The sequence below is a fragment of the Ursus arctos genome, unplaced genomic scaffold (assembly GCF_023065955.2).
Source record: "Ursus arctos isolate Adak ecotype North America unplaced genomic scaffold, UrsArc2.0 scaffold_17, whole genome shotgun sequence".
NCBI lineage: Eukaryota > Metazoa > Chordata > Mammalia > Carnivora > Ursidae > Ursus > Ursus arctos.
Genome location: NW_026622841.1, coordinates 37,088,487 through 37,102,959, shown reverse-complemented (window position 1 = coordinate 37,102,959; position 14,473 = coordinate 37,088,487). Strand labels below are relative to the sequence as shown.

The window sequence follows — 14,473 nt, the reverse complement described above, 5'->3', positions numbered from 1 at the left end:
AGATTTTTTTTTATCACTTTTTATAGCTGCATGTTACTCTCTTGTTTGGATGCATGTCTTTAAGATAAATTTCTAACCAGAGATTCCTAAAGAGATCGCTGGGCTGAATGGTAAATGCATATCTAATTTTTCTAGATACTGCCAAATTCCACCCCAACTTTTTGCTTTTCTACAAGCTACAAGCTACTCATTTCCCCCACAGCCTTGTCAAAAGAATATTGTGTAAATATTTCAATTTTTGCTTATCTGCATTTTTCTTATTAGGAATGAGTGGGGTTAAGTAACTTTACCCATATTTAAAGGATATTTGCATTGCTTTCTTTGGGAACTGTGTTTTCATTTTCTAGCCTTACTTTTTTAATATATAGTTTTGGGTATTTCTTTCTTTTTAGAAGAACTTCATGTACTGGCTAGTTAACATTTTATAGTATACGTAGCTAATAATTTTCCCAAATCATTTATTTTTTAGTGTATCGTGTTTTTTTGTCATGCAAAAGTGCGTGCGTGTGAGACAGAGAGAGAGAGAAATGGAACTTAGAGAGAGAGAAATAGAACTTATGAGAGAGAGCGAGAAATGGAACTTATTTTTTAAATTCCCTGGATTTTAAGTATACTTTAGGAAAACTTTCCTACAACCCAGTTATAAGAAGCTCACCCATGCATATTATTCCTTTTATATTACACATTTGGAACTCATTTTGGTATATAAGCTCGAGAAATTCCTAAAAATTTACCAAGCACGAGCCAGCACGAGCCAGCGCGAGCGGCTGCAGCACCCCATTGGTCGCGGGCGGAGCACGGAGAGCCCCAGGTTGTTTCTATGTGTTGCTTCCGTTCGTATGTTCTTAGCTATAATGACTATTGTGTTTTATCAAATCAGGAAAGTTCCTGGTGCCTCCAATTTTCGAAATTAAAAACCTCTTTGAACGTTGAGAAAAATGGGTCATTATTCTTGACGAATAGTGCATTACAGGTTGGGGGGTGGAGAATGTGTAACTCTTTGGTTAGAAAAAAAAATTGCTCTTTCTCTAGTTGAGATTTTTTGAGTGCAAAACATCAGTTACTCCCCTGCATCGTAGTGCCGCTACTTTCAGAAACAGCAAGAGAACAAGGAGAGATCCTTGCAGGGAGACAAATGTTCTGTATTAAATGGTCTTGTTTTCAGCCGATGGCTACTGGCTCTTGCTTATCACAGTAAATTCATTTTCTCCTCTCAGATTTGGAGAATCTGCTCTCCCCAGATGCACAGAAAAAGCACAATGAATATACGGACTCACCACTACTGGAAGCGTCATTCAGGTTGAGCAGGCCCCCGCCTAGCCCTCTGTAGCTATGGTAACTGTAGGTGCCGTTTCCGTTGATGTACAACACCTCCTGCGAGCCCGGAACCGTGGACGTGGAGTACGTGGCCTGGGCTGCCTCTGGCTTGCACGCTTTGTCAGCCGGCGCGGACTCGTCCTGCAATGACAGCAGCAGGCCAGGAGGCGTCAGATCACAGCGCTCCCCCTCCTTGACCAGCACTGTCCTACCGTCATCTACATGTCTGCGCTCATCCTGGGGGGGGTGGGGGGGGGGCGCGGGAATCTATGGTCCGCATCATGAAGTCAGCACGTAGGCACATTTTCAACAACTTGCTTAAAACTTAAAAAAAAAAAAAAAAAAAAAAAAAGGAAAACAAAGTAACAATGTGACTGGAGATGGCACAATTTCCACTTTCTACCTGAATTTAAAATTGCACGAAGAGAGCTGTTCACCATAGCCCAGAGGTGAAAGCAACCTCGAGGTCCACAGCAGGTGAACAGAGAAAGAAAATGTGGTCTGTGACTATGGTGGAATATTATTCCGCCTTAACAAAAGAAGGAAATCCTGTCATCCTACAGCGTGGATGAACCTTGAGGACATAAGGCTACGTGAAACGAGTTCGTCACAAAAAGACAAATTTTGCATGATTCTGTTAGATGACGTATCTAAAGCAGTGGAACACACAGAACAGAAAGTCGAAGGGTGGTCGCAAAGGGCTGGGGGAGGGGGAGGTGGTAGCCAGGGAGTTGTTCCCTGGGTCTAATTGCAGTCCTGCCGGTTCTGGGGAGTGTGCGCACAACAACATTCATATGGTTGACAATATTGTCCTCTACACTTGGAAATCATTGGGTGGGTGAATTTTATGTTAAACGTTAGGAAAAAAAACTAGCTAGGCTGAAAAAATATATAAAGAGAAATTATAATTTGTAGAAAAACCTTTGCAAAGTTGACTTTCTTAAAATCTTTTTTTTCCAGCCTGCGCCTGCCTGCCCTCCACCACCCTCTCTTCCCTCCCTCCATGCCTCCCTGTTTATTTCATGATTGTAGCAAAACCGATGGCGTGCTAACTCCACACTCAGCCCATTTCATGCACAGCCTAACAAAACCGGAATAAACCCGGGCCTTTCAGCTTGCTTTTTCTTTCTTAAGCTACACTTGTGTCCCCAACTGTGCATCAAAACCTCTAACCATGTCAAGTTGTAAATGACAATTAAAATTTGTAATAAATTGTATGTATTGTCAATAGTGAAACAGGTTGAATTGCTCTTCAGTTGTGAGTTTATAAAATCTAAAATATATACAACATATATGACTTCACTTGCGGCATTCTTCATATTTTCTTTCTTTTTTTTTTAATAAGAAAGAATTATAAACAGATTCCTAGTGAATTCCTAGGAGTCTTTTTGTCATAATCAGAAGTATTTTGCAACTTTTAAGTTTAGAGGATATGCGTAGAGAAATAATCTTTGAATACATTTTTTAAAAGGCAACAAGTACTAAAAAAAGAGGACACATGGAATAAGTTTGCTCTTATGCACCCAGTGGTATTGTTATATTCAGAAATATTCTAAGCTTTCATGTACTGAAAGCATCACCACAGCCATCAGGATTATGCAATTATGATTTTGTTCTTGTTCTTTTCATCTTTTCATCTCTAACTGATCTATTCAACAATTCAACTCTGACCATTTCACTTAGAAACATAATCTATGAGCATTTCACCCTTTCATTTCTAGGTAATAAAGATTTCAAAGTAAATGGAAAAAAACCTCTGTGTAAATTGAACTGAAAATAAGAATTTGCCCAGCATTGCCTTTAAAAACAAACAAACAAATGTGAACTGACCTAAATTGGTGTATGAACTGGAATATCTGATTATAATTCCCTCTTGCCATTTAAACCCTGGTCATCCCTGGGAGGGTAAATTACTTTAGAATAACACTTTCCTGGAGAAACTGCTCTAAAGAAGAGACCAAGATAGAATCAAATTCTTTTGGTATCACTGCTCTACTATTTAGATTGGGAAGTCAGAAAGTTCCAGACTTCTTTTTTTTTTTTTTTTTTTTTATTCTAAAAGTTACTCTTTGCTAGTTGAAAGTACCCAAAGACAGTGAGTTTTAGAATGGAGATACTGGGCCTTCACGGAATTTACCACTGGAAATAGGGAATTTTTCTAAAGACATACCAATATACATGAGTTTTTTTTCCCTGGTACTATGATGTAATATATTACAGACAGTAAGAAAGTTTAAAGAAGCTAAGATATCTAAGAGGATATTTCCAGGAATCTTTTGTTACTGGAGGTATGTGCCATAATAAGTAGGACTGAGGTAAATAATTATACTAATTATAGTGCTACTGTGAACAAGAATTGTTAATAAAGCAATATTAGTGGTACCGGAACATAGCAACTATTACAATATTAGAAACTGTAACCAATAGCCTTTTAAATGGCATGTTACAATGACAGGGTGAGTGGAAAATGGTAAAATCAATGATGACAGCACCTCATCAGTGTCCAAAAGTCTTTTATAAAAGTGTAGTGAAATGGTCTCCCATCTAGGAGTGCCAATCTCCTCCCTGCCTGGAGACAGAGATTATCATTTATATATATATAGTATATTATACTATATATACACACACACACACATATATACTATATATACATACTATACATATATATGAATATATACTATATATAGACTATATATACATACTATATATACATATATGAATGATATACTATATACCTCTATATACGTATATATAGATATTCCTCTATAACTATATAGATAAATCTATCTACCTACCTATCGTCCTCCATAGTAGAAAGAAACAAGTCTTACACAGTCACTCAATTTAAACTTATTAAATGAGAAAAGCTTATCAGAAAATTGATAGGTGAATCCACGATGTGTTCCATGGATTTTTTTTTATGTAAATGACTTCTATTTTCTCTAAAGAAATACATTTCAAAGTACACTCATGGAACTATAAGGCTTCTGGGGGAAATGTCTTAGAGTCTTCCTGAGATTATGGGACAAGGGCACCCACATATGCTGTCCTGACACGTTCTTTCTCATAACACAGACTAGCAAACCTTCTTTGCCTTAGTCTAAATTCATAAAATCACCACATCTAAAGCACATTTTCATAATAAAACCACTGGGCTGGGAAGTATTCTTTCTGTCAAGACATGTAGCCATTGAAACTCTGAAAGAAGGCAGAATATTCCATACTTCAAAGCAATTTTGAGGTCCTTGGGAAGGGGCTGGCCTCAAACAATTCCACTGCTAGCATAACTTCCCAGGTTCTTGATTGAAAATAACTTGGGCAACATGATAAAATTTGAATTTCTAGTTTGGCAAAATCGGTGGCTCTTCTGAACATCCCAGTCTATTTTCCTGTGTTTGGAAAATGATAAGATTCCTCACAGGAGAGGAATTTCTTAATGATGAGTAAAAAGGGAGAAGAGAGAAGGCATCGTCTCCACAATATTGGCTCATTCTTTGTATGATAGAATTAATTTGTATTATTAAACATGCTATTTTTAAAATTTGCCTTAGTCTTTCATTATTAACTGTTATTCCAAACCTCAGGAACTGCATGGAGCAGGCAGATAATTAATTCTATTAATAATCAAAACAGGCCTTGTAGGGAGTCATTTGTGTTCAAACACAGATTTGCATTATTAATGTTCTTGGCAGTCCACTATATGTTGAGAAAGAAAACATATGAAAGTCCCAATAAAATCTGGCCTGCAGTATCTTTTGGGCAAAACTTTAATATAATTCATGTTCTTCTTTTGAATGATCACTGTTATTGGTTTTGAAGCAACATTTTAATGACATAAAAAATAAATATCCCCTAGAGTCACATTTTATCTCTGTAAGCAACTTTTAATAATCATTAGTTCTCAAACTTCTCAAGGCTGACAGCTTGCCCCCTGGGTTGCTATGAAGATTTTTAAAAGAGGATAATATTAATATGTTACAAGATTGCATATCTAGGCAATGAAATAAATTTTATTCATCAAAAATCAGACAAAATCCTATCCTGGCTTTTATGAGACAGAGTTCAAATTTTCTTTAAAAAATTCCATAAAAGTAAGATTGTATCAGGGATTTAATGACCAGCAGCAGCACACTAGATAATGCAGTGCTGTTTTGATTCAGATTTCTTTGATTAAAAATATACAAATTAAAGAAATACTCACAGTTACTTCTATAATTAGGCTCTGGCCTAATCAATAAATAAAGCCTTGATGCATGTAAGTATGCATTTCATATTTCAAAAAACAGGGTCTTGTAATAGGATGTGTGATTACTTATGGCTGGAGGGCAAGATCGGGAATGATTTGAAGGAGTAGACATTGTCGCACTCTTTGAGAAGACTGGTTTGTGTTCTCTTGTACCTTATCCTCAGAAACTGGACAGGGACGAACTTGAAGTTGTGGAACCTGGTCCGTACTTGGGCCATACACATTGAATTCCGAAGTGCAGAGGCCTAAGGAATCCTTAACTCGAGTACCTTAGATAGATACTTTCTCTATAAAAATGAAATTTGATTGATTCCACTCAAATTTTTGACAACAGATTTCAAAAAAATTTGCATGGGAAATGTTACATTGCTTTTATTCTATCTCCCAAGAATTACACTTTTTCTTAGACTGTAGTTTCCACCATCTATTAAGTATACTTTATGTTTTCATTAAGTTTTCTCTATCTATAGTTAGAAAACTCCAATAAAATTTACTGCTAGATTCAATAATCCATCTATCTTTCTTCTTTTTGTCTTTCACCTTACATTATTAGAGCAATTAGAGTTTGCAAGGCAATGCTGCATCAAGAGTGAGTTATACTTTTTGCTTATCATTGAGGTGGTCGGGGAACTAGTGATTCACCTTTTTAAGGTGAAGAGACTTGCACAGACCTCAAAAAAGCTTCTCACTGAAGAACAGTAAACACACAGATAATTCAGGTGACAGTTTGCTGAGCTTTCTAGACAACTGTTATAGGATTTCTCCTATCTTTAGATGTTCTTTGTAGTCTATATGACAGAAGCATTTTTACTTAAGTGACTGTTCTAAATGTCTCCTTCACTTTATTAGTACAGATGGGGTGAGGGAGTACAACTTATTTCATATGTAAACTACTGGAAAAGATCTCTACTTTCTAAAAGCTTCTCTTCTTCCATTTGATAGCAAGTGTTCCAGAACTAAGTACATCGCTAAGAGTTTCCAGGGAAATTGATAAAAGATCTGAGAGAACCGGAACTTCCATTTAAACTGCTTTACGGCTAAGAACAAAAGAAAACAAAAACAAAGCAGTCGGCACTTAAAGTAAATGTACGTATTACTTGAGATGGTAAGAAGTGATTGATGATGCCATCAACACACACACACACACACACACACACACACACACACACACACACAGAGTCATATTCAGGGACTCACTTCTTTAGCTCAGAAGCATTCCAGACAGTCTCCTCCCCTTGTTGGCCATACAAATACTTAAGATAGCGACCACAAAAGACCGTCCTTTGAAAAGATGCTCCCAAGCCCACTAAGATAATAAGGAAAACACCTCTTGACCAAATCCAAGTCATCTAGCGATAAGAAGTGAAATAACAGAGAAGCTAGATTGTGTTTCTGACTTGAGAAACCAAAACCACAGCAAGATAGCTGTTACCCAGATGTTTCTCAAACTCTTCTCATATATTTCGAAATTAAGTTTATGTTTTCCTTCCTCCAGATACCTCTTACAAAATTTTTTAATTGAAAAACAAAACAATAACTTCTATCACCAATATATCTTTTTCTAGTTAATGCATCACACCAAGATTTTTTTCTTGACCGACACTGGGCTTCTCTCAAACAACACCTAAGTCTTCTCAGGTCCATCTTAAAAATGACCCTCATCAGCATACATCTAAGAAGGCCTCACTGAGAATACATAATTCAGAGCCTCATAATCTCTCCTTTGGGCTAATGTGATAACCTTCCAGCCAGTGTTTCCCCCTTCAAATCTTGTCCACTTCTTCTCAAACCTATCTTTTTTTTTTTTTTTTTTTTAAGATTTTATTTATTTATTTGACACAGAGAGACACAGCCAGCGAGAGAGGGAACACAGGCAGGGGGAGTGGGAGAGGAAGAAGCAGGTTCCCAGGGGAGGAGCCTGATGTGGGGCATATCCCAGGACTCTGGGACCTCGCCCTGAGCCAAAGGCAGACGCTTAACGACTGAGCCACCCAGGAGCCCCTCAAACCTATCTTTTAAAATCATTTATCATGTTGCTTTCTCTTTAAAGACTTTGAGGTTTCTTTTTTCTTGGAGAACAAAACCCAGAGCTCCTGGCATCCAAAGCTCTTCAGAGTTGGAGAACAATCTTGGCAGTCACATTTTCTGTCACTTCCTCTTGTAACACTCTGTACTCTGGTCATAACTAAAACTAAAAAATTTTAGCAGTGTAATATTCTGAGCTATCCAAATCTAAATGTCCCCAAAGGGCATCAATATATAGAAAGTTTCTCATAATTAATTTTTTCAAGAATTGGCTCCTAGTTTCATTGATCTGTTCTATTGTTTAGTTTCTGTATCATTTCTTCTCTAATCTTTATTATTTTTTTATTTCTGCTGGTTTTGGGTTTTGTTTGTATATGTTATATCTGATGATGGTTTGTCATTTAATTTTGAATCTTGTTTCCAAAATTTTAACATACGTATCTAATGTTGAACAACAAATTAAATATTTTTCTTAAAGATTTTTTTTAAGTTTCCTTAAAAGTTTCCAGTTTTTTTCTTTTTTAACTTTTTGTGTGAAATCTAAAAGTGTTATATAGATAAAGCAAGTTTAGATATGGCTTTCATCAAACTAAGAATTGAGAAAGGTAGTATTTTCCTTTTTCACATCCTTACTAACCTAAATTCCAGGATAACAAAATATTTTTTCTCCCTAAATCTCTAATATATCTGCCAGTCACTCTTAAACAAAAGAAACAAGTCCTATTTATCTGAAATTTGTGTACTTCTTCTCCTGTATACAATTATCTTTATGAAAAAATGCAAGAAAAGCACATAGAGACTAAAAGATATTGTAGGAGAGAACAAAGACCTCAATTGCGTGTAAATGAGTTGCTCAATTCTTAGATTGCTATAGAGCAAAAGACCTTGAACCAAATACCCTATAGAAGATGGGAAGTCCAAAAAGAATGTCAAGACAATTATATTCTAATGATTAGAAATTTCCCTCAAAGCAAGAACCTAAACATAGTAGCTATGTCAGAATCTTAAGCTATAAAAATATTACAGTTGTAATAAAAATTCATAATAAATATTATAGTTGCAACCAAAATTCAGAACAAATACTTTTAGTGTTAAACGTTGAGAAGCACAATGGAGGCAGTAGGATTTTTTTAGAGCAGTTAACCATTAACTACTATATAAGAATCCTATTAACATGATGATGCCAGAAGATTAAGGCTAACTGTGCAACAGCCATCTAGAGTGTGATGTTGGACAGCCTGAAGAGGTGCATTATTTTATAATATAATGAAGTCTGTGATACATAAAGGAGCATCATAAGGGGGGTTAAGTATTGACATTTATCAATTCTAGTCTATTTTATCCACATATAACATCAATATATTATTGGCTAATGCTAAAATAAACTAAGAGGTATTAATGATGTTGTGATTAACATTTTAGTTCAAATTAAATACAAAATGCATGCCACTTTAAATAAGAGCAACAAACTTTCTTTTCATTTCATTTTTTTCATTTCAAGTACACGATTAAGCTATAATTTATGTTAAAACTGTGGTTAAATTCCTTGTCACAAATGTCTACATAAGCATAGATCAACAAAACTCAGGCTGAGTACTTTAAAAGGGTCCCCTCAGATACTATTTATTTATCCCAGATGGCAGTCACCCAAAATCTTCTCAGTATGATTCTGGGAGTTTTCATCACTAGCTTAAAAAAATTAGACTCAACTGGAAAACAGATTTGAAAATACAATTAAAGTTAAAAAAAAAAACTGGCCACAGCACACATTTTTCATCTTTTCACATTTCTTTTTGAGCAAATAGAGAAACTTGACTAATGATGCTATTTTGACACTGATGTTGGGAGGTAATCATAGATGATTTCAAAATTAGAAACAGGTGTGTCAGCATGGTTGAATGAGCAGAATGAAGAACGATGCCTTCCTAATGTCACTCTACATAATAGATTCCTACATGGCTACTTTTGATGAACATTATGTTCAATCATATAGTAAACATAATTCCATCTGAATTGTGTATCTTGAAGGAGCCACATAATTGAGATCTTAATTCCTACACATTGGAATAAAAGCTTACAGGTTATTTTAATTTAATTTAATCTGGGTGTAAAAATTACCCATCCATTTTGGTATTTCAAGTATATTAATTATGAAATAGTCAAACTAAAGTAATTAGAAAAGCCATCAGAATGGTGATGCCAGAGTGACTGAGTCATAATGCTTTTATATTAATGTGAAATTAAGTTTTAAAGGGAACATGCATGAGACCACATGAAATGAACTGAAAATAATCTAGTGATGAATTTAATATACATTGTTTAAGACTGACTACATATGGGTGTGTGTGTGTGTGTGTGTGTATGATACACAAAATGTGTGTGTGATATATATATGTGTATATATATATGTGTGTGTGTGTGTATGTATATATATATGTATATATAATATTCTTCTCCTGAATAGTACTGTTTCTTTTACTTATAACTTAGTTATGTAAGTGTTCTGATCTACCATGTAGGCTGTGGGTGGAGGGTATATAGTAAGAAAAGAAATAGCACTATTAGTGTATTTCTTCATACATCAGATGTAAAGTTTACAATTTTATGATGAAAAACTAACTTGTAGTTCAAGAAGTCATTAATTTTTAGGAGTTCTCTAACTTCTCAAAAATATACACAAGTAACTCCATTAATGTTCCTGAACACTGCATATATTTCGAGTAGTGGTATTATCTTAAAATATTGGATTGTTATTCTACTCCATAATAAATTTTGGTAAAAACAGTATAACTAAGCTTCTCTTTGAGTCTGCTACTTTCTATGCAGATTTTCCTGCAAGATCTCAACTGTATTTATGACTCATCTATCCCTTCTAACACCAAAGACCTCTAAATCTCAATCTGTAATTAAGACCTTTTCCTGAGTCCACATTTTCAACCCTACTGGACATAAATACCTGCATATGCCACAGGTGCTTCCCAATCAGTATGTCAAAACTGTACACTTTCTTCTCGCACTCTCACTTCCGTAGCCATAATTTGCTCTGCGTCCTGAACTCTTGATTTCTATTAATGATACCCCCATCTAGTCTCCTGAGCTAGAGACCTAGGCCATACTAAACAGGCCCCCTTTTGATTACATCATATGTACAACCCAGGATGAAATCTTACATGATTATTTAAACAATGTTCTATTGAATATCCTATTTACTGGGCTACACATCCAGGTAGGTGCTGGGGATATACCATCAGATAAAATAGGCAGGATACCTGCCCTCGAGGAGACCTGCAGAGGTATGGGAGGAGGGAGAAATTAGGCAAGAGGAAGAAATGAAAACTCTATGATATAATAATAAGTTCAGACAGTGATAATCATTAATAATGAAAAAAAACCAGGGTGATGTAAAAGAATAACTGGAAATGGGTGTCCAAGAGAGAAGGCCTTTCTGAGAAAAGTATATAAGCCAATAAGCTAAAAATGATAGAAAAGAGGCAGTCACATGAACATACAGGGGAGGGGTGTGTGTGTGTGTGTGTGTGTGTGTGTGTATGACCATTGCACAGAAATCCATCCTACATTTGATATGAAACATTCTTCATACCCAAAGATCTCTATGATCCCCAGGATTTCATCATGTAATGTCACCTTAAGTATTCACATAGTTTAGACTAGAATTTGCCTTACAACAAAACATTTAAACACACATTTTTGCTACTGAACGGAATATTCTCACTTCCCCCCTTCAGATGCATGCTCTAAGATTGTGCCCTGGGAGTAGAATCACTATGAAGTTAGTTAGCTCCCTTGCTCTGGCTGCTAGGATTTGGTCAAGGGGAAGCCCAGGCAGTATTCAGAGGTGGAGAGTTGGGAATGCATGGGTTTTTCATCCCCCAGCAGCCTCTCTGGCCCTACCATTCTCTGGCGCAGCTGTGTTCATCCTCTGCTGAACCTGGATCCTATCAACCACCCCTCTGCCCAGACTTCCGCTCCTATCTGGTTCTGCTAACAGTTCCCTTCCATTGTTCCTCCAGGCTTCCCTCACTTGCTAGTCTTAGGATGCTTCGCCTTCTCTTCTGCATGTCCTTAGGCCATCCCACACCTATGTGAATAGTCCCATTGTCAAACAGTCTTCAATTCTCTTTCAAATATGCTCTATCTGCCCTGCTGGGTCCCAGAATGACACAGTAGTGCTCACTATTGGGCCAACCAGTGAACAATGAGTACACTTTCTTATCTAAATTTGTACTCCCTTGATATTAATTTTTTTTCTTTGCTGTGGCTTGTATTTCAAACCACTATTTCTAATTGGCTAGATTCTAAGCCACTAACAATAATTTTCCCCAAATTCGAACACAAATATAAAACTCCTTGGAACATTCACCGTATCATCAAATCCATCCATTGTCCCATCAGTTCTGTATTTCTCCTGCACACTTCTCTCTTGTAACTCTATCTTCTTATTCTAATCTAGAAAGTTTCTTCTCCAAGGCCTCCTCCACAGTGTCATTTCAGATATTCTTCCAGCCTCCACCCCCTCCCCCCTTCTATTTTGGGTCTTCTCTTCTTAGACTCAGTGACTTCTTCCTTTGTTTATGTTGTTTCACTGGAGAATATTTTCCAATAACTTTCTGAGAAAAATTATTAGAAGATACATAATTAAAATAATTAAAATTATTTTAAATTACTTTTACCCTTATATTCGATTGATAATTTTGCTGGATATAGAATTGTCTTTAGAATTTTCCAGGTTTTACTCCCATATATTTTAGGGTTGAGGACAGTTTTTGCCAAGTGATGTCCTTTGGCTTTCTAATTTTTTATATGTGACTTTTTTTTTTCTCCTTCCCTGAGTATTTAAGATTTTCTCTTCATCTTGTGTGTTCTGAAAATTTCATGGTGATGTGAGTGATTCAGATCTTTGTTCGCATTTACTCTTCTGATAACTTTATGGGCTTTTGTTCCAGAAATGCATGTTATTTAGTTCTGAAAGGTTTTTTTTTCTTTTTTTTGGATAATTTCTTGATATTTTCTCTTTCTCTTGACTCTAATTAGCCAGATGTTGTCCCTTGTAGATTGATCCTTAAAAACAAAAACAAAAAACCACCTTTCTCTTTAATTTTCCATTCTGTGTTTCATTTTCTAAAGTTTCTGTATAATTTCCCAAATGATCTTCCAATCCTTAAAACAATTTTGACTATCATATATACTTTCATATTCCAAGAGTTTGATTTTGTTTATTTTTTCATGTATTCATTTATCTCAAGGAAAAATCTTTTTAAAAATATGAGAATATGGATTATGTTTTTCTTCAAAATGTTCTTCTCTTCTTTGCTTCTGAAATTTGAGTGCCAGGATTCATAGCTCTATTCCTTTCTGGATTCTCAATTTTTGAGAGATTTCTCATTTATCTGAATGGAAGAAATTTTTAGGCTATCTCCATTCTTGGAGCTGAAATGTGAAAAAGCCTTTAGCAGAGACATAGAGCCTTCAGTCTGAAGAATTTATTTGGCCAATTTTCAGTATATTGTTCCTGCTGTTATACCTGGCTTGCCGGGGCTTAGAGCCTTTTGCATTTATTTCTCTGCAGGATAAACCCCTCATCTCCTCCTTGGGGGTTCAGAAGAAGAGATCCCATGGTAATACAGAACTGGGGAGGGGACCAAGTGTCTAATAACTTCTCAGATCTACTGAGCCAATTCTTCTATCTTCATATTCATGCTTCTCCACTTTCCGTGATACCTGGTACCCTTAGTTCTCAGACGTTCATGGTCTACAGGGATTGAATGGCTTCTTATTGGTATCACCTTACTATCATTTGCATGTCAGATTTCCATCTTCCTTTCCTGAATCCTCCCCACTCTGTATCTCCTTGTAGGACTAAACCCTTTATATTCACTTATGATTATTTTAGTGGGGTTTTGGAAGGAAGCAGAGATAAAGGCAAGGATTTACTTTGCCATGTCAAGAGACATGTACACTTTCAAACTTCAATATATAGAAGGCTACAGGTAGGAGAACTTTAGGATGTAATGCAATATGTTTAGTATTTGGATAGCTACATTAAGTATATCTTTTAATCTCAGATTCTTGTCATTTGAAATGGTTTGAATACATCAGATGGCAAACTATCTGAACATTTTGTTTGATAGAAAAAGAAAATTTAAAATATGTGAGTAGAAAGATCACACTGTTTCCATCATAAGAGCAATAGAAGTCATTAAATCTGACAATTTAAATATTTTAAAACTGGTTAAAAGTGGTAAGAAACAACTCATGCTAAACTTACCTCATTTTCTTTCGGAAAAAAAGGAAAACTTAAAAATGCAGATCATGGTGATTTTCTAGACATAGAACCAAACACGTGACTCAATAAAGCAGGGTGTGCTGAAAGAGAACAGTATGAGGATAGTTCAAATTTAACAGAACGACCAAAGACAGGTGAATGGATCAAAGCAGCTAGAAGAGAGGTTTTTAGAAGGAATGCCACAGAGTTGTGCTCTAAGCTTGTGCCATTTGATGTTTAAATTGAGACGCGTCAGTGTATTGATAGACTACCAAACAACTTGGGTGATAAGAAACAGGATGCAGGATGGGAAGGAGGAGGGTAAAGAGTAAACAGTATGCAAAGTCAACAGCAACAGGATTTGAACAACTTCATTACGGGCTGATATTTTATACAATGAACTCAACGGGGCTGAAAGTAGAGCCTTAAACTTAAGTCCAAAATATTACTTATACACACAAAGTGAAGAGGAAATGTTGTAACATTAGCACCTCTGAAACAATGTACAGTTATAAGTACCCTAAAACATTTGTGAAAATACTTATTGAGAGCACACAATGTGCAAGACGCTGCAGTTGTAATGAGTGATACAGAAGGAATGC

The 14,473-nt window shown here is 35.9% G+C and overlaps 1 protein-coding gene and 1 long non-coding RNA gene across 4 annotated transcripts in view; one reads left to right on the top strand and one right to left on the bottom strand.

The window, feature by feature from the left end:
* The window catches only part of LOC130543931 (uncharacterized), a 110,521-nt gene extending 108,997 nt beyond the window's left edge, over positions 1-1,524 (top strand). For both annotated transcript variants that reach the window (XR_008959706.1, XR_008959707.1), the window contains exon 3: positions 1,218-1,524. This is a non-coding gene — a long non-coding RNA (uncharacterized LOC130543931). The remainder of the gene's footprint in view (positions 1-1,217) is intronic.
* NOL4 (nucleolar protein 4) overlaps positions 1-14,473 on the bottom strand; it is a 387,118-nt gene that overhangs the window by 56,507 nt on the left and 316,138 nt on the right. For both annotated transcript variants that reach the window (XM_044382912.2, XM_044382911.2), the window contains exon 10: positions 1,278-1,458. In XM_044382912.2, coding sequence (XP_044238847.1) covers positions 1,278-1,458 — 181 coding nt within the window. The remainder of the gene's footprint in view (positions 1-1,277; positions 1,459-14,473) is intronic.